The sequence below is a fragment of the Nesoenas mayeri genome (assembly GCF_963082525.1).
Source record: "Nesoenas mayeri genome assembly, chromosome: Z".
Lineage (NCBI taxonomy): Eukaryota > Metazoa > Chordata > Aves > Columbiformes > Columbidae > Nesoenas > Nesoenas mayeri.
In genome coordinates this window covers 56,922,071-56,948,494 of record NC_137542.1, presented here as the reverse complement: position 1 = coordinate 56,948,494, position 26,424 = coordinate 56,922,071, and the positions used below count along the sequence as shown (strand labels likewise).

At 40.6% G+C, this 26,424-nt stretch overlaps 1 protein-coding gene across 3 annotated transcripts in view; it reads left to right on the top strand.

The window, feature by feature from the left end:
* The window catches only part of EGFLAM (EGF like, fibronectin type III and laminin G domains), a gene marked incomplete at both ends in the record, with an annotated part of 75,903 nt that overhangs the window by 27,217 nt on the left and 22,262 nt on the right, over nt 1–26,424 (top strand). For all 3 annotated transcript variants that reach the window (XM_080362381.1, XM_080362380.1, XM_080362379.1), the window contains 9 exons: nt 40–157; nt 422–569; nt 6,360–6,526; nt 15,036–15,151; nt 15,394–15,730; nt 18,189–18,289; nt 19,548–19,648; nt 20,743–20,887; nt 23,458–23,647. In XM_080362381.1, the coding sequence (XP_080218507.1) occupies nt 40–157; nt 422–569; nt 6,360–6,526; nt 15,036–15,151; nt 15,394–15,730; nt 18,189–18,289; nt 19,548–19,648; nt 20,743–20,887; nt 23,458–23,647 (1,423 nt within the window). The remainder of the gene's footprint in view (nt 1–39; nt 158–421; nt 570–6,359; nt 6,527–15,035; nt 15,152–15,393; nt 15,731–18,188; nt 18,290–19,547; nt 19,649–20,742; nt 20,888–23,457; nt 23,648–26,424) is intronic.

The window sequence follows — 26,424 nt, the reverse complement described above, 5'->3', positions numbered from 1 at the left end:
TCACAATGTTCTTATCTTCTGCTCTCTTGACTCTTGTAGGAAGTTGTTATTGGTGACCTAAAGCCAGGCACTCCTCACCGCGTTAGCGTTGGAGCATATGGCTGGGCAGGGAAAGGACGACCCAGCATGCCCAGAGACGTGACAACCTTATCCCAAGGTAACACTGCACACATGGCTTTCTCCTGTGAAAATGCCAGGGCACATACCTATAACACAGCAGGTCACTTGCACCCCAATCTCTGTCATGTGCAGTATTGTAATATTTTGCTATTACTTTTCCACAAGTGTGGGGTATTAGAGGGGCAAGAGTTGAGGGGAGGAGCCTATGACTTTGATTCCCAAGTCTGTGGGTACTGGGTTATTTTGTGTATTAGTCAATCAGCTGCTCTAATGCTATTCCTTTGCATTTCTTCTGGCTTAGATAAGTGCATGCCCCCCGCGCCGCCCTATCAGCCTCAGATTGTGGTAGTTTCTGATTCAGAAGTTGCATTGTCCTGGAAGCCTGGAGTGAGTGAAGGAAGTTCTCCCATCCAGTACTACATGGTGGAGTTTATCAGGCAAGTTTGCCAGTGAAGTCTGAATTTCAGTGTTTGTGCAATACAGGTAAACTGCACTACTAAACTGCGTATAGCATCTTCTTATTACTTATTTACTTATTGTGTATAGTACACTTAGTTTTCCTTTCAATGCATTACCATGAAAATTTAAAGACAAAACTAGAAATAATCTAATTTTTTATAAAATCACCAATAATTCATACCTTCCGATTGAAGAAAATAAGGTCTAATTTGATCTGTTCCCTCTCATAAAGGAATGGGTGAATGAAGTTTTAAGTTTCTCCTGTCATCAAACACAGAGAACAGTCTGTGGCAGAGCAGTTCCCTTGAGCAGTAGTACCTTGGGCTGCTATAAGAAATAATCCACAAATTGCAAACTCATATGTTAGGCAGTTTTACCTGGTGAAAGTCTTTTTGATCTGGAGCTTGCAGGACTCAGACTTGTTTTGCTGTCCTAATGCTAATCAAGTTTAAATGAAACACTGACCTTACTGTTTAGATTTTTTGGGGGAAGGTGAACTGTTGGTGTTTTGTTTGCTTGTTTGTTTTTCTTTTATGTTACACTCTGTAAAATTTGCAGTAATAGAACTGAACTGTGAAAAGTTGCCAATCAGGTTGCATTTATAAGATGCATATGTAGGGTCAGGAGAATTGCTTCTTTAGCTACTCTGAGCTGTAAATGTAAAAAAAATTGTTCTCCAGAAAAACACATTCATTTTTTAAAATAATAATTATTAAAACAGACATAAAGATCCATTGGTTTTCAGTGCTGAAAGTCTGGTTGCAATGTAGAAGAAATTGATATAATGAAAAGAATCCCCAGGCTGAAAGCCTGCTTGTGAACTTATGTTGCAGTTTTGTGTTTGAATCAAAATGCTCCATATTTAGTGGGAAGCCATACAATGTTCATTGTATTGGGAGACAGGACATGATGGCTGAAGATACACTATGGCCATCATGTAAACTCTACTGTAGCATTACTATGGAATTTCTCCAGTATCTATTTTTTGAGCACAATAGTTATCTGAACCCTTATCTCTTCTCCCCATATCTTCAAGCTTGTTAGCTTGGTGGATGGGGAAGGGATTTTCTTGGCTTCTGGTTGACTGCACTTCTGCCCCCGTGCTTTTGCTGGAAGTTGGATCCTGCAGGTTTATGTACACCTCTTCATAGCACTGGGAAACTGCTAATGGAAGAAGTGAGCACCATCATCTCCATCTGACACACTGAAAGTGCACTCTTGAAGGCTTTTGTTCAGCCAGGGAGTGGAAAGCTGCCTTCACTGCTGAAGTCGAAAGATGAGAGTAATTGAAATTTCAGTGTTTCATTGTTTTCAGACTTAAGGAAAGAATTTGATAACAGCACAATGTTTGGATTACACTGTTTAGTTTGAGGTTTAAAGCTAAGATGGAAGTGTATTTGTTAATTTTGGGATTATGCTCTCTTAGACTTGGAAACTTGATTATATATTGGGAGGAAGTTCAATGAGCCACAAGCCCTAACAGCAGTTAGAGGTAAAGATTTAACTTTAAGCTCCATTGTCTTTTGCTGCATATAGTTTTAATTACTATAAAATGTATTAACATGAGTTAAAGCTGTTCAATTAAACTAATATAAAACCAAAACAAAACAGTGCAAGAAAATTTATTATTAAATCCTCTTATGTAAAAGAAATAGAATATTATCCTGTGCTTTTGCAAAATTAATGACTTTATTATGCAAATCTGTAATTTCTCTTGGGTGAAACAAAAACCTTTAAACTATGACATTGTTTACATCATTTCAGTTCTCTTAGAACTAACTTTATGGCTTTGACCCTAGAAGAGCCATGCTGGGAGACTGAGATGAGGGAAAAATAGTCATTTCATTTTCTCAGCTCTGATATTGGGGATTAAAACCTCATCAAAATTCACGACATATTAGTTGTTTGCATATACCAGAATCTAATTGAAACCAGAGGTAACCTGCAGTCTGTTTCTGCTTGGGGTCTAAATTTGGGCCTTAATTTAGGCACTTTCATGGGTTTATTGAGGAACATTTTTGTTTGCTTTATGCAGTGGAGGGCTGAAGATGGTTTCAGATGTAGGATGAGCTGGTCTAACTCAGGCTCTGCTCTGCTGTTGACTGTTAGAGGCCACTAAGGAGACCATAATCCCAACTTGGCTAAATACTGAAAATCAGGAGGGCAAATCTAGGCCCACCGGTCATGGCACAGTTCATAGGGAATGTGTGAAAGAATATGCTAAACTCAAAATAGCTAATGGTGTCTGTGAAAGCTTGCAGGCTCATTGTAAATAGTTTGTTGATTTATGCTGAGAAATGGTTTATTACAAATGGTATTCTTATGAAAGCTTCTAAAGTGAGACCCTGGACTTAAACATACTATCATAGAATCATCACATCATAGAATACCCTGAGCTGGAAGGGACTCACAAGGATCAGAGTCCAACTCCTGTCCCTGCACAGGACAACCCCACAGTTCACACCATGTGTCTGAGGATGTTTGTCCAGTCTCTCCTTGAACACTGCCAGGCTTGGGGCCGTGACACCTCCCTGGGGAGCCTGTTCCAGTGCTCCACCACCCTCTGGGAGAAGAATCTTTTCCTGCTGTAGAACCTAAACCTCCCCTGGCACATCTTCCTGCCATTGCCCCCCCATAAAGGTTTATCCCTGAATCCCTATTGAACGATCTGTCCCTGATGCTGTACTGAACTGTGCAGTCATATTCAGGTTTTTTTGCAAGGAGCCTGAAGCAACAGATCTGACCAATGAGACACCTCCTAATGCCCAACAAAAGTAACTTTGATACTGTTTTCCTGATTAATGTATTAAACAGATACATCTGCCGCAACGTTTACCTCACTGTTTGTGGAAGTTAAATCCTTGAAAAGGAAATTAATGAAAAATGAGAGTGGAAGATGTGGAAATTAGGGAAGAAGTGCTTAACAATTTTAGACAGCATCAGAATAATATTTAACAAAAGAATGAGGTTAGAGAATTGTCTGCTTTTCCTTTCCTCAGAATCAACCTGGCATATTGGCTGATATATTTTGTATAAAGTGTCACAATAAAACTAAATAATAATAATTACTAAAAATAGTACTCTGTAGTGTGTTATTTTCTACAATTACTATTTTCCATAGCAGATAAGAATGCATTATACAACATATTTATTATTTCTAAGAATATTAAAAAATAATGTAGGGATGAATTTGCCACTTGAGATGGGAGCAATCAAAAACCTTATAAAAAATTGATTTATAGCAGGTGCTTCACTCTGTTAAATCATTTTCAGGTGATTTTAAGAAGAAGTTCAAGTGAGTATAAAATTGTTCTTTACATCAGAAAGATTTCCTTTCTGCAGTTGAATCAGTCCCCAGGTTACAACGTAAAGCAATAATCCAAATGTTTGAGTACATTTGGGTCAGAATTCTGCCCTCAATTTACATTCATGCAGTCCTATTGACTTTGCATGTATGTTTATTATCTTAAAAATGCTCTGACTTTGTCACAGGCCAGATCCTTACTACATGGCATTTCTGTGTTGGAAATACACAGGTGTAACTTCAAGAGCAGAAAGTGCCCATGGAATTTGTCTGATCTCCCCGTGCACAGATGAAACTTCTGGAGGGGCCCTGAGAGGTCTCAGCTATAGACAGAGAGATCTGTGCCAGACCAGGAAATGTAGCACTGCAAAAAGATGGGAAAAGTGGCATCAAAATGACCGCCTCTGATGTAAGAGCTGACACAAACTTTTATGCAAAAAGAACCATGGAGACAGTTTTCAACAAAATGTTCACAGCTTAGAAAACATGGGAGCTGGCTGTCCCTGGACACAGTCACCAGCTGAGTTTGTTGTGTTCCTCTCCCCATCTGTTTGCCATTTTTTCATCTTGTATCGATTTGCTTGTACAGGGAGCTTTCTGGAGAAATAGCAAAGGTCAAGTGATAAATCTCCCTCTTTCCTTCAGCTGCAGATACTTAAGGATCTGCAGGCATTTCCTTTAATATTCACTTCTTCAGAGGAAATCCTGCAAAAGACAGTGGAGTTGAAGGCTAGCCTACAGTTTGTGTTATCTCCTAAATCTTTGTAGGGTCCAGTACCTGGTTTGAGTTGATTTATTAGATATATGTTTCCATTTGGGTGCAGGCATCAGCAGAGTCTGGTGCAAAGGGACTCGTGTGGCAGCTCTAGAGCTAACAGGAATTCCTTGGGCTGGAATGAGAGCCAAAAAAAGACACTCCAAAGAGAGCAAGGAAGCAGTGTTAAGAGCTTTCATTTGGAAAACACTATATGTTTTCATTTTGGCCCAGGCATCAAAAGCTCAGAGAAGGGAAACAATGAAAGAGTAGCCAAAATAAATGCCCTCCTGTCTACCAGGAAATGGTGGTGAAGGGTGACTTAAGATGGTCTGTTTTGCTGTCATTACATCTTCTGCATTTGTCTGATTTTATTTTTAGTGAGCCAACAAAATATTCACACCCGGTGTGCCTTCATGCATAGGAGCAGGGCAGCTGGGAGCTGCTGCTTTCTCGCAGTATTTGCCCTGCTGGCATAAAGCAATGAAACCTCAGTGATCAATAAATCTTGTATTGACTGGTAAAAGAAAACATACATTAACTTTGGCATTTCCTTCCAGCTGCAAATAAACACATACAGAACCCCTGGCTTGTGCTATAATTTTCATTGCAAGACTGTTGGAGACGTTTGCAGCTAGTCCTGTGTAAACATTGGTAGATTCACGGAGCACTTGGAGGTTATTTCCTGTAATAAATATCACAAGGACATCTTAGAAAAGGACACTGGAATAATTTTCTCTGAAAGTAATTTTTGTCCCTAATTTCTTTCATAGGTTTCCTAATGCTTACATTTTAATTTTGTTTGTATTGTTTACCTTCTCACTCCTTTGTCTCTTTGATAGGAAGAGACTACTTTTAGAGAGAATGGATATAGTGTGAAAGCATCAGAATACTTGAATATTTGAAGCAGCCCCCCGCTTTCCGAAGTCCCTCTGCATATGAACTTCAGCATTGAGACCAAACTGCCATGTGAATGGTTGTACTGTGATTTGAGATGGATTATAGCACACTTTAAGCAAGCATTTATTGGCAGTTCACTTCCAGTATGAATCAGGAGTTAACCAGACATTGTCCAAAGGCAGACATAGGAATTCTGTTAAAAAGTCCACATACATAGACCAGGTTCTCTGAACTATTGTTCTGGGGTTTTTTTTGTTATTTTTTGCTTATTTGTTTGTTTTGTAGTGTGTGTTTGTTTTCTGAAGTGAAATTGGATCCAGATTATCCAGTGTGGGTGGATTGTGAGATCAAATGTTAGATTCTCATCCTCCTAGTATTTGTATATGTTTGAAGAGACTTAGTGACATTACAGCACAAACTCTTAGTAGTAAACCAGGATCTATTCCTCTATTGCAAAGTATACAGCCAAACAGGGCATCAGGAACTGCCAGAAATGCGTCTCCACTTGAAAACCGTGAACCCAAAATCCATGAAAACAGATAAACAGAACTTGATTTGTCAAATTGTCCTCTAAACCTCCTCCTTGGCTGTATAAGGAAAATCAGAGTATTGTTTTTGTCTCACTGTGTAGTTTTGGTATCACAGGCTTCACAGCTTAGTAATGTTTGCACAGTCTGGCCCCTTTGAGAGTGAAGGATTTCAGTGATGATTTAGCAGGCTTATATCTCATTTATTTGTGCATTTCCCAGGGAAGTTTAAAGGCAATTAATTTTTACAGCCAGCTTTAATTATTTATGATCTTGGCTTTTTTTGATCCTGAAGGCCAGACCTTGACAGCAATTGGACAGTAATAAGAGAGCAGATCCAGATGGAGTCCATGGTTCTCAAGGGACTTCTCCCAAATACCAAGTATCAGTTTGCCGTCAGAGCAGCAAACTCCTATGGATCGAGCCCCGCCAGTGCACCAAGTGATGTCATTCGAACATTCCGTAAGTAGAAATGCCTTTTTGTAATTAAAGCCACATAAAAATAAAGTATATCTGTAATTAAAGCATATTGGGGTGACCTGTGGAACGCTTCTGATGGAAAGGATCACTCTCCAAGCACAGGCACCCCCTGTTGGACATGTCTTGGTCCTGTCTGTGGAGCTTGCAGCATCCTGTGAAAGTCAAGCCACAAGCAAAGATTTGAAAAGCTCCAGGCAGAAGCACCTTTATGCTGTTTCTCTGCTCTGGAGATCATTGCCAGATATTTTTGAACCACTACTTACTGACTTTTACGCTGGCTTCATGCAGAATTGATAAGTGAATATTGTGTAGAGAAATGAGAGAGACAAGTCTGTTGTTCGCCTTTCTTTATGTTCTTGGAAACTGAACTGTAAATATTACATTTATAATTGAAAGAACTCAGAAAGACCAAAGCAAATCTGTACTATTTTCTGAAGATTAAGACACTTAAACAATTAGGCACAGTCATGAAAATAATGATATAAACAAACAAGCACCTCTTTTTGATCAAAAGCTGCATAGTTGAAAGTGCATTCATACTTGAATAATCAGAACTTGTTAACAATTGTATTCACATTTGTCTAACAATGTAGGACATGCACATTGCAATAAGAGGTAAGTCCAGCACACAACTTCTGATGTCCTTCCTTGAGATGTAATCCTCTGTCAGTGCTCATGTCTCTGTGGGCTGACTTGGAGGTGCTGTTTCTTCTCATCACCCCCAAAGTCATAGCTGTGTGTGAGAATCTAAATCAACATGATGCAGAACACATTGAGATTCATGCAAATCACATCTCTTGCACAGCAAAAACCCAATGTCACGAAGAGAGTCAATGCAGGAAGCAGATCCAAGGCTGGCAGGGTATGGGCACTAACTGAGATGTATCCTTAATGTGCCAAATTTGTTTTGGACTTATTTCTAAACTGCTTCCCTATCTCAGAATTCCTTCTTTTCATTGACTCTTCTATGGCAGTTACCATTTTTTCCCCTCTGTCATAAATTCAGTCCCATGAGCAGTTTGCATGAAGTTTGTTATGACTGCTGAACTCGTGAGTTTAACCTCTGAAGCAAATGTTTGTGAAAACTACAAAGGTGTGGCATGATCTGTGGTTCCTTGGCCCTGGGATCCTCAAGGGCCAGCTCCTGCTGCCTTAGGCATGCTTCTGTTCTCCTTGGTATCCTGTTTATCTTTGGATGTGAATAGCTACATTCTTTGGTCAGAAAAGATCAAGTTTTTCAGCTTTGTTAATCAGGGTGGAGTAGTCTTCATGCTGTGCTTATTACTGTGGCACTCTGGGATAGCCACTTTGCCTTTGGAAACCACCTGTTCTGCAGAGACCTCTCAAGATAGCTCTAAAACATAGATTTTGGTGAGTAGAGCTTGGAATCAGATTCATGCCTGATGTTTATAAACATCGATTTCTAGAGAGGTTCATAGAGGACATGAGCTTTGTGTCTGGATCAGATCTGAAAATTGAATATATTATGTATGTTGCACTGCTCTCTGAGTAGGCTCAAAAACTCGGTGCCAGTCCCTGGTGGGCACTGTGGTTGAAAGGCTGGTCTCCCTGCACCAAGGGGCTGGCAATGTTGTAGGAAGACCGTCATGAGCGTGCAGATCTCCCACAGCCTGGGCCCACGTCATGTCCGTGATGTGCTCCAGCCCTGCACCTGGCCACTTGTACTTCAGGCTACTTCAGCAAACTCTGGGTCATTTGGCAAATGCAAATGTTGTTCTTTTGCCAGTCTGCTCTTAGTTTCCAGGGTGGATTTTGCAAATAGGCTTAAAACTTTATATAGCCACTATCCATGAAAACCTGTGTTATCTTTTGGATACCTGTCTTCATAACAACCATTTTTTGCAGAGCAAGGAGTGGTGTTCAAAGGCAACAAAATTTGCATGCTTTCAGAAATAAGTTCTGTGACTTACTGAAATCAAGAGTGTAGCTGAGTATCGGAGCTCTCACTTGACTTTAGTGGTGATATCTGTGTAAGAAACTGGTTTGATATAAACCAGATACACAACTACATTGTGCATTAATAGAAAAGCTAAACTTCTGTTGTGAAAAAATGTCCCTGATTAAAGCCATGCATAGGCTGAACATTTTTTTCCCCCCAAACACTAAAATATTCTGGAGAGTGATTTAAACTGTTGACAAGTTTAATGTAACAAAAAGTGCATGCTAAGCTTAAGAGCAACCAAGTGAAACTCACTCCTTGTTCACATTATGTACCTATGGGTATCTTCTCCCTTCTAGTAGCCAGAAAGCCAATGGTTACATTAATAATTCACTTTGGTTGCTCAGGTATAGATATTAAGTGGCTCTGGGGTCTCCTAGGTCTGGTGGGTTTTCAGCTGTCACTGCAGGAAGACAAGTGCCTCCCAGACATCTCCCAGATACCTGACAGTCCTCTGGGGATGTCTCAGGTACCGTAATGCATCTCAAATGACACCGGATGCCTGAGTTTCTCGAAGTGCCAGCAGATACCTCTTAGCCACCTGTGGCTACTGGACATTCAGCTGACATGTCTGAAAACGATGCACTTTTGCTCTTTGGGGTGTGCATTGTAGAAGTTACTCTCGTCATTATTAAAATGGTGCAGTGTAAACAGTGAAACATGCCACCGATATTTGATGCTATTTTCTGGGTGCCTGTATATTCCACAGAAATACCTGAAATATCTTAGAAAGCTGGCAGAAGTGCACATGATGTCTGGCTCCTTTGCATTACACTTAGTCCAAATAGTGCTGGCACTAAGGTCCTTAGTGTGTCTGCATTTTAAAAAATTGTAGTATTATGTTTTCATATCCTGGATTTTATGCTTCTTTTGAAATAAGTAATACTTTTCTGATTATTATTTTAACTGAAGAACAAGCTCCTAGAATTACCTCAAATGCAGTGGAACTTCAGGGTCTGTGTTGCATTGTGTAGGGTCTCTTGCAGCTCTTCTAGGCAGGCTGAAACAGAGATGAGTCTTGCAGACACTGAGTCCATGCTACTTGGGAGAGTTTGCCACTGGGGTTTATCTCAATCACACGTGTAATTCTTCCATTTTGGTTTTAGAAGGTGGCTGGCTTTGCAGTACTCTTGTCTGCATCATTTTAGGTCAGCACAGGGAACTTGCCTTTGCTAAAAAGTGCCTCAGAAGGGTTGCTGACAGTATAATCTATGTGACAGACCTCCCAAGGTCTGTGCAAGTAGCACATGTGGCCTTGATTATAAGCAGTTACCCCCTTACTTGGTAAAAGATGTATGCTTTGTTTATGTTACATTGCTCCGTTTTGAGGGAGGAAAGCAAGGGCAAGTTTCCCCAAGGGTCCTAATTGCTTGGTGATTTGGTTTCTTTCTTTTTTTTTTTTTTTTTTTTTTTCTAGAGGGAAAAGTTGTAATAAATAAATGTTAGTTGCCTTTCTTAATTACAGATGGAGTTTGCAGGTATTTCACTATTTGTTTTTTTGTTGTTTTGGTGTTTTGTTTTGTTTTGTTTTGGTTTGGTTTGGTTCGCTTTTTGTTTTTTGGTTTTTTTTCTGTATCAAATCTGTCAATGTGTCATTGGCAATTTACTTGAAAAAAAAGTTTTCAAATATCAAATTTAGTAACAACAAAATAAACCATCCCAAAGAATCAAACAAAGTGTCATCACCTGCATCGCTTAAATACCCTTCATCTCCTGGGGAAACAGATGGGGTTTGCTCTGTGCCTGGAAGGTCACCAGCCTTGAGCTTTGCCAGACTAACAGAGGAAGTGTCTTCTGTTAAAAATACCCTTCTGCTTTTCTCCACAGCAAATGTGAAAGAAGTGGCTGCTTAATCTGGGTACATCCCTTCCTCTGGCCCTGGCCATTACCATCAGGCTCATACTGAGTGAGGCATTTGCTCAGGTGCTTAAATATCTGCATAGTGCGTGAATGTGTCTGCTGAGGCTCAGGAACAGCAAAAGAACAGTCCCTTGGGCCCAAACCTTGATGTAAATGGTGGTGATGTGTCTTGGAGATAGCAAATGGAGAAGGTTTTCCACAGAACTGCTTCCTGCAGGTCTCAAAAAGCTTTACAAAGGCAGCATTCATATTTATACAGACAGGGACAAAAAGCAAGAGACAGGCCAAGCAATATGCAGTCCTTCACTGTGAGTCACTGACAAAAATAAAACTCAGATTAAAATGTCTCTAATGTATGTTGGATTTAGACCTGTGAGAGGTTTTGCATGAAGGCAATCAGTCTGTTAACACCTCCATTCAATCTGCCCATGTTGCAGTGACCAGTGATGTACCCGCTATGCTCTCTGGTGTCTCCTCGTCAGTACACTGGTGGCCACCTAATAGGAAAAACGAAAGTTTGTGTGGCTTTCTCTTTGTTTTGAGAAAGATTTCTTTGGTAGAACTTAACCCCTGATTATTGGAAAATAAGCTGTCTGAAGTTCATGACCTGCCACAGGTTTTACAATTAATTATAAAACAGGACAGGCTTCATCTCCTTGTACAGTGAAACACTGATTTAATTAAATATAGCACACTTACAATCTCTGTAGTCATTGTTTTGATATTTGCAGAGTATCACTTTGCCTAATTGTCCCCGATTTGCCACCCATTGTGAGATGAGCTCTCCACTAAAGCCACACAATGCATTCAAGATATGGGCTTGCGCGGGGGTTTGTCTACAAAAAGTCATGTTAGCTTCTCTACTTCCTGTTATTTTGCAGTTTTGTTGCATCATGTCACATGTGGGTATCCTGTCACATCCAGTGAGCAAACACTAAATGTGGGGCAGAGCAAGGTGACTGAGAAGCCAGTGGGCTGTTAGATGGTCTCATCGTTGGTGTGTGTACTCACCTGTATAAATTCAGCATCAGGCATAGTTAGAGGAGAGTGCTACTGCATGTCTTCATTGCTCCCAAGTGTGCTATGTGTTACCAAAAGTGCTCACAGATCATCAAGTAATGCAGCATGTGCTGGCTGAAACTCAGAGCCAGAGGGAGTCAAAGCAGAGATTTGGGACCTAATATTTGAGAGTATGGATATTAGGACTACTTCTGAAGTTATACTTTTCCTAGTGATGCCACTTATGTCCAGAAGGTCTTTGAAGAAGTGCCTCAAAGCAGTCTTTTCTACCAGCAACAATAAGTGATACTTTCTTTGCTCTCTCCAGGCTCTAAATGTTGTACCAGTGCAACAAGGTGAAAGGAATCATTATCTGGTTTAAAATAGTAGGTACATTTAGTCTCCCTAGATCTTCTGTTGCAAAGGCATGTAACATTTTGGTCTGCTAGATGAAAGAGACACATCTTCTGTTTGGGGAGCTGCCTGTCTCTCCTAAATTACCAGATCTCACTGCATGCTGGTGGTTATTGATGTAGTTTGGTGATAAGTCCACTCAAAACAGGAGAGTTAACTCTTCTGTAAAACTGGCATGGCATTAAAATTATATATATATACATGTAAAGCAGGTGCGCACACCTGAATGTGAATTTGAGGCCTAACATTTTCCTACATATGTATATGGAGATACTTCATGCTCTCTACTGCTTCATTCCTGCTGTTCTTCTTGAACCTAAATCCCATTAAACCAACAGAAAGTTTCCTTTAAAAGAGAAAAAGTGTGGCAGAATTTGGTCTGCATTGTTTCCCTGAAAAGAAGGCAGGGTCTTATATTAGTTTTTGCTCCAATAGATGCTTACTTTTCTACACGTATATCTGCCTGAACTACTTAAATTCACTTTTTTAAATGAACCGTAACTAGGGCTTATTTTTGGATTAAGGCTTTTATTTCGAGCATCCTCAAAAATCCTGAAAAATCAAGCTAGGGCTTATTTTTGGGGTGGGTCTTGTCTTTGTGGAAACAAGATACAATAGATGTTTATTTTGTAGCTTGTGACTTCTAAATTAGAAAGGGGAGTTTGCATATCACAGCTCGTACAAGTATAGATTATATTTCTTTTCCTGACACAGAACTGTGATTTTTTCCTTTCCTTTTCCCAGTTTAGCTTTATGGCTTCTGCTACTCCTAGGGAAATTACAGTTTAATGTATTAGAAGGACTGAATTAGTTCTGAACTAGTTTCAGACACACAGTATAAAGGCAATAAGTAATATTATGCATGTGACTTAAAAGCAGCAGTATTGTAGTGAGCTAAAAATTGCTGCATCTGTTGGGAGCTGAGTTAGTGCTGGGCTCTGTTTTGTTCATATAATTTCTGTTAAGCTGCAAATCACATTTATGTTTATGTTTGAGGTTTTGCACACTGAAATTCTTTTGTAAAAATGCATGTCTTCTAAAAGCAATGTTGCCAAAGAAGGAGCTTCTGATGCAGTGATAGATGGAAGAGGTCAGCCTTGCAGTCAGACTAGATGATTGCTATAGGTACCTTCCAACGTAACTATTCTATTCTATTCTATTCTATTCTATTCTATTCTATTCTATTCTATTCTATTCTATTCTATTCTATTCTATTCTATTCTATTCTATTCTATTCTATTCTATTCTATTCCATTCCATTCCATTCCATTCCATTCCATTCCATTCCATTCCATTCTATTCTGTTCATCTTTCCTACTTGGACTAAAATTATCCTGTGGTCCTGATGAACCTGAGTGACTATACAGGTGAATACTAAGAGGAGGATATTTTGCTCACATTTGGATAATACCTATTGTTTTCCATATTGAATGCAGGATTGCAACCAGTTCATAAACCTGTGGTCTGTTTCTCCAGTAGTAAACCTTTGCCTATGCATTCACAGTCACGCACAGAAGTTATCAGGATGTAGTTTATCCAGTTAGCCTCCTCTCATTACCAGTTACAAAGCTATGAGTTCTCTGCTTACCACAGCTGGTAGAATTCTGTGCTGAATAATTATGTTTAATATACAGTTAAAGTGTATTATTTACAGATTATTAGGTATACCTATTAGAGTGGAAAAGTTTATACACTTTCTTTCCCAGCCTCCCGTGTTGTTTTGGTTTCAAATATGTATGCTTCACTACCTCTACTCATCTGCTTCTGTTTTTTCTGTATGCTCGTGTAACATGTAAAGCCCATTGATAAGTAACTGTGACAGAGTGTATGGTGGGTAACCAATTAGCCAGGCTTGCATTTGTATCTGGTGCACATATGCTTGGTTTCATAACTCTCTGCCAGGATTTCTGGATTGCAGTCACGGCAAAGGAAAAGAGAGTACAATAAGATTTAGACAAGTGCTCTTCTGCCTGAATCAGGTCAGTGAGATGTTTTTTCTTTATCCTCCACTGAGGTGGGAGATGGCTGACCCCAGTGAGACAGGCTCAAAGGGTCCGACAGCACTGTGCCCACCCTGCTCCCTCTGAAAGTCTGCTGAGCTTCCTTAGTGTTGTCTGGATCCATTGGGTTGTTCAGTGGTGGCAGTGAAGCTCTCACTACCATCAGGTGGCATTTTCTGGGTTGTAAGGTCTCCTTTCCCCCAACAGCCACTGCCCAGCAAGACTTTGTGTCTCTCCATGTTGCAATGCAGAGGACCTGCTAACTTGGGAGAAAATACAGACAGCTTGCAGCTGCTGAAATAAAGCACACATGGTCAACCTGTACAGAGGTTTTGTAAAGCAAAATGCTCCTTTTAAGTGACTGCAAAATATTTTATGGTAAAGGCAAATTTATGAAGTCTGTTGTTTTAATATTTATCAAATGTTCATCAATTCTTTCTTAAATGACAAGTAATAATAGTGATGAAGTTACTCATATTATCTTTCTTCAAGATTTCTGTTAAATTGTAATACCTAAAAAGCATAAACCATTTTTTTTTAAGCAGAATTTGCTGTGTAAAGTGCAGAAAAGCGTGGATGTTTTCTACAAGGACCCTCTTGTTTAAACTGGACATTCCCAGTCTGGAGTCCTTCAGTGCTCCATACACCTAAAAAACACATGAACTTTGTGCACATTCCTTTTTTTTGAGGTTCTAAATTGTGTTTTAAAAAATAGTCTAAAATATACTTAGGATGCTAATTTGAGGAGCATTAGAGCCAGTGGAGGCAGAAAAAGTCCTAAGCAAGGTGTGCCAGAAAAGCCTTACCTAGAAGCATCTCTTTTGCTGTTCCAATTTTTTGGTCGCCGATAGGGAGGATACAGGACTCCGTATTTTTAGAAAGGAAAAGTTTGATCTCTTATCAATACAGTTATTAAAATGTTATCCATCCTGAAAACGTTCAGGTCTGTTCTCCTGAAAGAATGGTGGATAAAAAGTCGGTTTACAGTGGGAGAACTAAGTTTTACCTGCTTTGTTTGGGCATCACAGTAAGTGATTAAATTAAGGTCTTCACTTTGTTTTAACTTGCATGTGTATCACTTGGCCAGAATCTACTATCTTCAGGCTGACACTTGTATTGTCTGCACAGGATGAACATTAACACCACTTCAGATTTTGGTGTGTTGAATCAGGGGTGGTAAGATCTGAGCTAATGTGCAAAGAAAAAAACAAAACAAACCAAACAACATGAACTGAATATACCAGTTGTCTCTTTGTAGGCTCTGAGGAGTTAGGAAGTGGAAGCTATGGGCATCGGTACATCACAGACACAGTGACTGGTGATGATGATGGATTTGATATCGATGACTCAGACTACGACATTTACATAGAAGAGGTAAATTTCAAGATTACCTTCTGGCATTCCTGTTTTCTTTATAGTCTTGATATTTTAAAGTGTTCAGTCTTGTCAGGAATTTTAATATCTGGTATTATATGCTGAAGCATAATAATGTGGTAGTTTCTTTTTCTTCAATGACGATGAGTGTTGCCTCAGATCTGAACCTTGGAAAGTATTAGTTTGATTTCCAGGTAGCATTTTAGGTTTTACTGAATTTGTGTTCCTTTATTTATTTTCAGCTCAGACCACTGCCTGCTATCAAAGGAGGCAACAGAAAATTTCTGGTTGAAACTAAGGTCGCGCCAGGGTCTAGTTCCAGGCTCCTCTCACGGGTCCTTACAACCACTTCTGAACCCACCACTTCCACTCCCACCACTACACGACCTTCCACCACAACGAGGGTGACTACAGCTCGGTCGGCAAGAAGGGGTGGCATGTCTTCTGCAGCGCGTCTGTTTGATCTCTCCTGTGATGAGGCCATCTGTTCTGCAAACAGCTTTTGTGTCAATGACTACGACCGGGGCGGCTCACGATGTCACTGCAACTTGGGAAAAGGAGGAGAAACATGTGCAGAAGGTAGGTTTATGTGTGTGTGCTGATGCTGGTTTCCCTTTCTCTGGAGCAAGAAGCAGCTTCATGGTAAACCATCTAAAGTGCGCTTTGGGAATGGCAGTGTGGGCTTAATGGATCCCTAAGAACAGAAGCAGCTTCCACATCCCAGTTCAGATATCATCCTCTTGGCTTGTCTTTCCTCAACTAGGTTTGAAGAAGTTATCTTTAGTTATACTAAAGCTGAATGCAGAACTCATGTGAAGGTACATGGGGAAGGTTAATGCTCCTTCCGCCATCTAGGAGTGGGAAGGTGACGGAGCAAGGTATGCTGGCTGGCACCCAGGCCTGACAGGGTCCAGCCATGACATCTACACCTTCCAGCAGCAACATTCAACCCCCTTTGCCTTTTGGCTGCAGCTGAAGACCTGAACCACCCATGTTTCCAGTGTGGTCCATCAGATGATGCTGATCCTGCAGCACAGATGTGAGACAGAGCCTCCATTGTAAAACCATCTCCAGAAGAGGCTTTGCCCATGGTCTGCAGGGCAGAACTACAGGGCAGAAGTAGTAGCCCCAGCGCTTGTGTCGGCCAGGCTGGGGCAAGGGAGGAACAAAACCCCCTCCCAGGTTAAGAAAGCATGACCTGAAGCCTGGGTTAATGTGAGGAGATGTGGTTGTCCCAGTCAGGACTTGCCACATGTTCTCTAGCCTCTCTACAGGGCAGCTGAGCTAGGGCAAGAGCTCACTGAGCTGAAGGAAGCTGTCCTGCTTCTCCTTGCCACCTCCTTGTCCTTTCCCTCTGCAGACCTAACCTTGCCCTTTTGCTGAGCCTGACATTGAGCTGATGACCTGGTGAGCCAGACCAGCTCCTTTACCGGGCCTTAAGCAGATAATTTTTTTCCCTTTGGACTTATTTTTCATCTGGTTTGCTGAGTGAAAGGTCAAATGAATGCCAGAGCTAATGCAAAGTTAGTGTCCCTTTGCTTGTAGTGGTGTCCCACCAGCTAAGAAAGAGCTGATACATCCCTCTGCACAGCAGAGCATTGGAGACACACATTTCTTCTGCAGGCTCATGTTAGACATTCGTGATGCACAATGTCATGCATTGAGGATACAGACACTAAGGGTGTTTGATCTCCTCCTGCTGATGGAGTAGAGAGCTCATTCTGAAAATAATCTGTTGTGACTCAGCCACATGGAACATCTGCAGATGTGATTTTTGGCCTTAATCAAGTGTGAAGAGTCAAGGATTTATTTGAACTGACATAACTGTATATAACTTGTGGACTGGGCTTGTTAATGTCGGTCCAAAACCACTGTTTTCACTAGGGAGTAAGCAGTAGCATCATGTACTGATATTGCCTTGTACTGAATTTCCTCACAGCAGCCAATATTGTTAAACAGTACATTAATCTGAATGAAAATAGACTATTCTTTGCAATCAACAGCTGCATGGGGCTCTGGTCCAGTCAGTTTTGCTTGTGATCAGTGCATGAGTTAATTGCTGTCTGCAGCAGTTGCATTCAGGTTTATGGCACCACTTTTCTTCCCCTCAGCCTAAAATGTACACCTGGCAAACAAAAATGCTGAGAGAGCTGTATCCAGATCCAAATACACAAGAAAAAAACACTCAGTGTTCAAATAGTAAAGAATACTATGCCTCATCCTTTCTTCCTCACTAGACTTAGATCCACTGCAAAAATAAAAATTCAGGCCTGAAACTATGTCTGTCCACAGTGCTGCTTAGAAAAATGATCTACAAATGTAGCAGTAAGCCATCTCTCTGATTTTCTGTGCTGAAGACAGGATAGTCCTCTAACATACGACAACAAAGAGTATGGATTGGTAACGCCAGCTGACAAGAACAATATGAAGCGCGACTTGCAGCCAGGGGTGCAAGAGGGGAATGCCTTCAGGGACTCACTTCTCTCCATCACTCCCTTTACTTTCTGCCCTGAACTGACTTGAGGGAAGCATTGGAAACTCCTGGGCTCTTATGAGCCATCCAAGGATTCTGCAGATGCTGGATGCAGCAGCTATGGAGCAGCAGTGACTAATGTGGTGTAGAGTCTGGCCACATTTCCTGCATGTGTTTTTATAATCCTGCAAAATGGAAAATTACTTTTTTGTCTTTGTGTTAAATTAATTCTTAAAAGGAAATCAATATAAAGTCATTGGGTTCTGTCTTCTCTAAGACACGTGAAAATCTAGAGAAATTTCCACTGAAGCCAACAGTTAAACTGTTTGGCCCTCAATATCCTGTTCCTTTACAAGTTCACTAGGTCCTTTGGTATAAAGGAATTAGTTGTGAAAAGTAGTGGGAGGACAAGACAACAGATTGTTGACTGCTGCTGACTAATGGTTGTCTCTGGATGACCTCTGCCTTGCATTTTCACTTGGTGTTATTTAGTGCTAAATGTGTATATTGATTTTTATATGGGAGAAAACTGCTAAATAACATGCTTCTGTTTTTGTTTTTCAGATATTATTATCCAGTATCCTCAGTTCTCTGGCTACTCATACCTCACCTTTGAACCACTGAAGAACTCCTATCAGACATTTCAAATTACCCTTGAATTCAGAGTAAGTTTAAGCAATTCCAAGTTCACCTGGGAGCCTTCAATTTTTTTAATCTGATTTTGATGCTGTGGACAATGGAACAATAATTTAGCTTCAATATAACTTATAATGTAATTGTGGTGAGCCTATACATAGCCTTTTCTAAAGATTTAGTTTCACCTTCAATGAATGCACATGAAGTTGGTAAATTAAGCTAAATTGTTTACATCATTATTGGTAGACAGTGCATGAGTGAATCCTTGGGGCTAGTAATACTTATGTTGCAGACTAGCAGCACTGTAAGTTGGCAAGGTTATGGCCGTGTGAATGAGCAACAGGTTCACCTGGAGTTTTTGTGAATTACAGGTTAGAAGTGGCATGCAGTAGCTTTGCATATAAGAAAATGTGGTCATTTTCAGCCAGCAAAATACTGCCCTATATTCAGAGTTCCTTTCTGACCTTGCAGAATTTAAGTAGGCATTATTTTACAACTCTGAAGTTTGGGACACTGGCTATTAATGCGTGCAAGATACTGGACTACTCAAACCAGAGGTCTCAAGTGATGGGGTACATCCCACAGTGACTTGTCTTAATGCTGCCTGTGTATTAAGGAGAGAACTGATAGGGCTGCCTACAGGGATGGTGGCCGAGCTCTCAGATGCACCCCTGCCCCCCATGTAAGGCACACTTGCCAGCCTCACAGCTGAAGTACAAGACTGTCACTAGAGCATCAACAGTCACATGGTGATCTGACACTCCTTTGGCACTTTATCAGTTTGAAATGCAGGATGGCTGTGAAAAGCCACTGTGTGAACTGCTATGCACATATGTAGGAGTCCTGCCTGCACAGGTTGTTCGGCTTGGAAAGTGTCAGGCTGACTGAACGTGTGAAGCAGAGTGTGCGAACTTATGTGCAAAAAGTCTGATGTGTCTACACTTAGCAGGCTTGCTAGGACATTCTTGCTAGGCTTTGTGCTCAGATTTCTCATATGGGACATGTCTGACAGTATATAATGCTTTCAGGCTTCTCTTTAGACCAGTTAGTACCATACTGTAAGTAGAAGAGATCATCTTAAATAATTTAAGAATTGAGGCAATGTTTTTCTAGGTTCTTCAAATGCAGGATTCAAAATAGATCAAACAATTTCTGATTCTGCAAGTTAAAAACTCAACCTGAAAAATGCTGTCCCTTTTGTGGAGAAAGATCACCCAGGGCTGTTTGCATTTATCTGTCACTGTGAGGCCTAGACTTTGATTTTTCATGTTGGTGCTGTGATTGCAGGCTGAATCAGAAGATGGTTTGTTGCTATACTGTGGAGAAAATGAACATGGTCGTGGTGATTTTATGTCACTAGCAATCATCCGACGTAGCATCCAGTTCAGGTAAAAACTACAGCCTAAATCTAATGCAAAGAGAGGAGACCATTGTCGCCTCCCAGGTCTTGCTATGTGTGATGAATAACTGTTGTGTCTTTGACTTCTGCTGCATGCAGTGCACAAACTGGACAGTATTACTTCATTTAATAGTTCTTCAATTTTTTTTTCTCTTATCCTTCTTTAGTGTTTGGACATGTGCCCTATTGAACTCTTTTTAGTCAGACCTTGGTTAAAAGACAAAATGATCAGTTTTTGTCAAGGCATTAGTCTGGGGTTCATTACTATGATATCAGAAATGCTGGTGAGCCATTACATTTACTAAGCTTATGCTATATTTAGCTGTGCATAGTCAACGTTTTTGCTTCACAGCAAAAGGACCTGCAGATAATGTAGCAAAAGAAAGCATTTAATGCCAACAAGGGCTTTGGAACTTCATCTTATATCACTTGTTTAGATGGGATTTGTACGTTTTTTAAAGGAAGATGGAAGATGTTTCTTGCAATCCCATAGATATGAAGCATGTGAAAGAATATCTCAAGAATCTCCTTACTTGGGAGGCTGAGTCCTTTCAAAATGATAAACAACAAAGTGGGTGATTTGCCTTAGTTGTGGTTCTCTTCATCTGCACTGAATGGCAGTCAGAGAAAATGGCACTTTTTATGCATATTCTGCTGAACAGAGACTCTCCTGGAGGTGTCTTAGTCAATCAGTATTCAGTTTCATGTAGAATCAGTGTGTTATTAATGTGACACTGCCTTTCACCAAGGAGCTAGAAGAATTCCCAAGAGAAATTACTGTGATAGCAGGAATTGTAATAGCCTCCATCTTGAAACAGTTTCAGCTGTTGGTAAGCTTTGCAATGTACTTGGTACAGCCAGAGGATGCAAAATCTTCTCCATGGGAGAAAACCAGATAATGATGTTTGAAACTTAGAATAGATCATGTGTATACCTGCTGACTAATTTTCCTGTGATCTGCTAATATGCAATGTGAAACAGAGGTTCCCAGGACTGAAGGGAATATTTGGACTCTAAGACCAACATTCAGTTATTTGGTTAATGTAATATTGTCATCTTGCCCTCTCTATTTCATGCTCCCAGGTTCAACTGTGGCACTGGAGTTGCAGTCATAACAAGTGAAAACAAAATCAAACTGGGGAACTGGCACAGTATCACGTTGTTCAGAGATGGGATGGAAGGCTGGCTCAGAATGGACAATGATGCTCCAGTGACAGGAAAATCTCAGGTAGGTGGTCCTCTGCCTGCAGCTTGAACTTGGGCTTCTCAAGATTATGATGACTCTTTTTCTTACCAGCAAAAGTCTGATCAGATGTAAAAGGTACATTTTTAATTATCAGTGTTGGGGCTTTCAGTGAACCAGGATCACTCTCAGTATACACATCATGCTTCCACATGTGTAGTCTAGAAATCTCTTAGAGGAATATCCCAGTGCTGAATCCCATCAGAGTTTTCCTATCGTCCTCCATGCTTGCTCTGTTGCCCTTCTGCTACACTTGGTTAGTCTTAGATGCAGGCTGCTGTTAAAAGTTTGCCAGGTTTTACACCTGCTGTCCCTGATTGCTGCTTTTCCAAGCCTCACAGAGCTGTTCTGCCAGAAAATTAGATGCATATGTGTGAATGTGTAGATGCTTATGTTTAACATGCACGTAGCTACAAAAGGTCTGTGTACAGAAGTGTAATTACATGTATACCATGGACATAGATTTAAGCACAGTAATGGACATAGACATTCTGCCCTGTCTTATGTTAACATCAACAAATTTCATATAAGGATGACAGGATAAAATATAATAAAGGAAGATGTCTTCACTTGATCATCTGTTGCCAGGCCAGAAAACACAAGTGAAATTAAGGCACTGGAAAAAAAGACAGTTGCAAATTGTTTCAGATGTCTTTTTTCTTCTCTTTGATAGCCACAATAAGCATGCCATCCCTAGCCCTGAAAAAAGTGGCCTCAGACATCTTATTGCTTTACACTTACACGTGCAGTCACTGAAGGGAAAAAAAATGCTGCATATTTTGTTCTCATCAGTTGAAAATGTCAAAGGAAAAGATTTCAATGTCTTGTCACATGTTGCTGTGTTACCAGTGCTATGAGGCCACAAAAAAGGCAAATGTGAATCAGGAGAGATATGTCCAGTAAAGACTAATGCCATTGTGCAGCACTTTGGTAAGACTTCATCTGGTTATGCATGACCATGATCACCCATAGCTAAGAAAGATGAAGTCAAAGAAGGTGCAACAAAGGGCTGGTACAGGGGTTATGGTCCACAGAGTCTATTAAAAGAAGAGTTTGACAGTAGACACACATTTTTCTGGCTGCAGAAATGCCAGAAAAAACTGTTACTTGCTCCAGGTGCTGCTCTTCACCAGAACTTTCTGCTCCTGTAGTACTGTTGCTCCTGTGAGTTCTCCTCAGCCCTTCCTAGGTAGAATGACCTGGGTTAGTCTCAGCAGAGTGGTAGTCCTTTCTGACCTGCTTCATTTTGACTTAAACGGTCTTAGAGAGCGCCTACAAGAGAACTGGAGCTTGATAGACCAAGGAGGCTGGAGAACTGTGTGCTCACAGCCCTAGCATAAGCTCACCATGAAATCCTGTGGACATCTGAACTTTCTTTCACCAAAGGCTCCACCTGAATTCTTTTTCCCTGCTGAAATGGAGATGTTCAATGTATTTCTGCAGTGCACTGTGCAGTGAACACCTGTAAACTCAATAACATTGGCTTATTTATCCTGGCAAAATATAGGCTATGTGGATATAATTTATTGTTACAAATACCAGGGAGGCAGGGCAGGGGTGAAAAATCTGGAGAGCTTTCAGGCTCAAGGTCATTGCTGACAGAAGGACACATAGGTAAATGTGGGGGTTCTGAATATTTTCTTATAAAGGGCAGTGGTGTTATGAAACAGCCTGTGACTCAGAGGCAAAAGACATATTTTGATCAATTTATGGAAGGAATTATGACTCCATTGCATACAATAGCACGCAGTTTGACCCAGTGGTCCAGAACATACTGTTTAATTTTGGATGGATTTTTTGGTTCCTTTCCTGTGCAATATGGCAGTGTTAGTAAATTCATACATGTATGAATGAATTTTCCCTGGAGGTTTTTAAACTCAGATTGGACATGGCACTTAGTGCCATGATCTAATAAACAGACTAGAGTTGGACCAAGGGTTGGACTCGATGATCTCTGAGGTCTTTTCCAGCCCAGTCGATTCTGTGATTCTGTGATTCTGTATATTTATATAGGCAGGTTAAGGTTTAAAAAAAAATAAAAAAGATGGGAAATAAATTTTGTGCCAGCAAAGTGAGCAGAAACCCACTGAAACTGTAGTTGTGACATGGTTTTTACTGTTGTTTTTTGTCTTTTCATTATTATATTATCCAACACTAAGCACTTGCTGGGTTTTCTCCAAAAGGCACGATTGCTTTGGTCTGTGTCTCTTAGTACTTAGAGTTTAGAAGACAAACAAATTTTGCAAAAGTAAAGGAAGAAATTGCAGCAAAAGACAGATCACTATCCCTCCTCAGATCATAGTGATTTTTAAGCTTTTCTTTTTGCATGAAATAGTCTATATTATCATGATGGGTTTTGGGTGCAAAAAGTAACATCCAAAATGACAGACTGAGTAGAGGAATGACTAATGGAAAGGAATTACTGATGAGCAACCTGCGTATCCTCTGACACAATTCTTTGTGGAGAAAAAAAATTGATTACACACAGTGTGGCTTAATTAGTTGTCCTGTGTTATATCTGTTCTACATCATGTCATCCTCTGTTTTCCCTTCAGGGCCAATATAGTAAAATTACGTTCCGGACTCCCTTCTATGTTGGTGGTGCCCCCAGCGTGTACTGGCTGGTCAGAGCTGCAGGCACCAACCGTGGCTTTCAGGGCTGCGTTCAGTCACTGAGCATCAACGGAAAGATAATTGATATGAGACCTTGGCCTTTGGGGAAAGCTCTCAGTGGTGCTGATGTCGGTAAGTGCAGGGGCATAGGGTCTTTAATCAGTGATAAACCAGGGTTACTCTTTTTGCCTGTTGAAAAAAACTGAGGAGTGGTCCAGATGTGAGAGATGGAAGGTGTGGTCTCTATTTTTAGCATGGTATGTCTCTGTGCCTTTGAACGTTGCTTTTGCTGGGTCTATAGTAGGAGAGTTTTATCACATTGTACAAGTGAACATCCCTGAAGTATACCAAAACAGCTTGTGGACACAGTTATCCAGCACAATACCAAAACCAGTTCCCATGAGCAGACATTGTTGCCGATATTATTACTTCTGTGCCAGTATTTCTGCCAGCGTCTCTCAGGATGCCTCTTCATTCTTCTGACTGACACAGTCATATCATCAGAAATCAATAGTGTGTTCACTATGTTTGTATTTAAAACACTATGCGCACAACAAAATGTGTTTGGCCTAAAGGCATCATTGCGTTTGTCTAAAGCAACACAGAGATCTTTCAGACCCACAGCAGTGCTGTGGCCATTACACAGGGCTTTACACCATGAAACCCTGTTACTGATGAGGCAAATAAGCTTTCCTGTTGACCATCCATTTTCATTTTCAGTACATTTGAAAAATACCATGGAATAAATCTATGAAGTGGTATTATAACATTATCTCCCCTTCACAGATAAAAAGATAGAGAAGTAGGGGAGTTAATTAACTAGTCTTTTCTTATTCATTAAGCTCAATTTCATCCATGCAATGGGCATTGAAAAAAAGGTAGGGCATAAAAATCCTTGCTTTAATGACCTCCCTTTGTAAACAGTTTAAGACTAAGAGTAAACCCAAGTCAGAAAGCAAGTGGTAAAGGCAGGAAATAGATGCCGTATCACTGAGCACTCCATGCCATGCTTCAGCCACAAAGTCATATTTCTTCTTTTCGATAGCTGGGCATTTGGCATCTCAAGAAGGAACTGATTAATGAGAAAATTCCTAACAATTGCTCTGTATTCTCTAGATAACATGAACAAACTTCTGTGCCATATAGGGGAGAAAAAAGTGGCCCAAGAAACAGATGCTGAAAAGAATCAGACTTTGGAAGCAGAGAGTAATTTCACGATAGAGTGAGAATCTGTGGAGTTTAGATAAATAGATGAAAGCTCTGCTGAAGTTCTCCAAGCCCTAATCTCTATTGCCTTTTGGGTTACAGCTAGCTTCATTCCCGTCCATGAATGCTCTATTTACTACTGCATTAACAATCAACATCAACAAAAATAAATGCTGGGTGCTGCCATGTGTGATTCAAAACTGAGTGATAGAGACTTAGTATCCTTACCTGGCTGCACATGCTTATATGAACCTATACCAGGAGAGACTTGCAAACAATATGCCGTATAATTCAAGCTTAAAATAAATAGATTGCCCATGAACTATACTATGATTTAGGGATGTTTTTTACTGGCTAGTCTTTTGTTTCTTTTCTATTAGCATAGTGTATAAACTAGGGGTGCTCTGGTACCTGGACTGCAGAGTTGAGGGTGGGGAGGGGAAGGGTCCATCTTACCCCTGCTCCACCACTACCAGCTGCAGAAGTCCCACCAGACTGCAAGCTCTGATGAATGAGGCAGTGCTCGTGGTTTGGAGGAGGCACAGCAGAACCCTGTGCTCCTGTGCTCCTGTGGCCCCTTCCCTCCTTCCTCATCTGCCACTGCACCAAAGCAGATGCAGCCATCAGACCTGTGATTTCCCTTTTCAGTGTAGTCACCTGTGCTAGCCCAAAGGCAGCAATAAGTCACTGAGATATTATGAGAGCAGCCTGTCCTTAAATACCAAGACTTCTGCAGTTCAAGCTATCCCTCAAACCAGTGAGCCTCTGACTTGTCCTGTTATTGTCATCTTCCTTGTACTTTTCTGTTTCTCAAATACTTTGTTTGACTTTGGTCTGTTTGAACATACTGTCCCCATTGACCAACAGCACAGTAGCAGTAGATGCAGTAAAGATGAGCCTTGTCTTAGTTTTCTGTTTGCATCTCAAAATCGATACACTAGGTCCTTGTTTATCCACGTCTTGACTCTGTTTCTTCCTCTATAAAGCAGAGCTAGTGCTCTTTCTGTCACCATCACAATAATTCATGAGTATGTGAAGGATCTCAGAGACTAGATAACCTGTCCTTCTCTGGTTCTCCATGGCCATTACAGTGCAGCCTCAAAGGGAAAAAGATGTCTCCGTGAGCACTGCGAGCACCTCTGCTCCTATGGCTGGGCATGGGGCAGCCATCTGAAGGGCTAATTGTTCCCTAACATGTAGAAAGAGTATGTATGGCCTTTCAGCAGACTTGTATACTTTCCTTGTGCTCCTTGGGTTAGGCCTGGAGCTCTGTGTTATGACTGCTGTATTCATTTGACTACTGCATAGCCTAACTTTACAGATATAATTTTTAAGAAGTAAATAAGAAAATCAGTTTCATACAACAATTTCAGCTTAATTCCAGCAAGAAGAAATCATCTCCTTGTTATTTTAGTTGATGTGCCAGCATGGTAGAAATGCCTCCTAAAAAGCCATATGCTCATGATATGGATCCCTTTTAATGCAAACAAGAGGGCTGGCAACCTCATTTCAGTTAATAGGATTAGTTGATGCTGATTAACACCTTCCATGCTTACAATGGTGTGAACTTGGAGTGAACAAAGAAGCACTTAAGGTAATTGAAATTAAACATGTCACAGTGCTTGTAAACAAGCTGGAGAGATTTCTATTTTATGAGAAAATAAAGACAGGAACAAAAGCAAGAAAAAAGTAATCCATGGAAT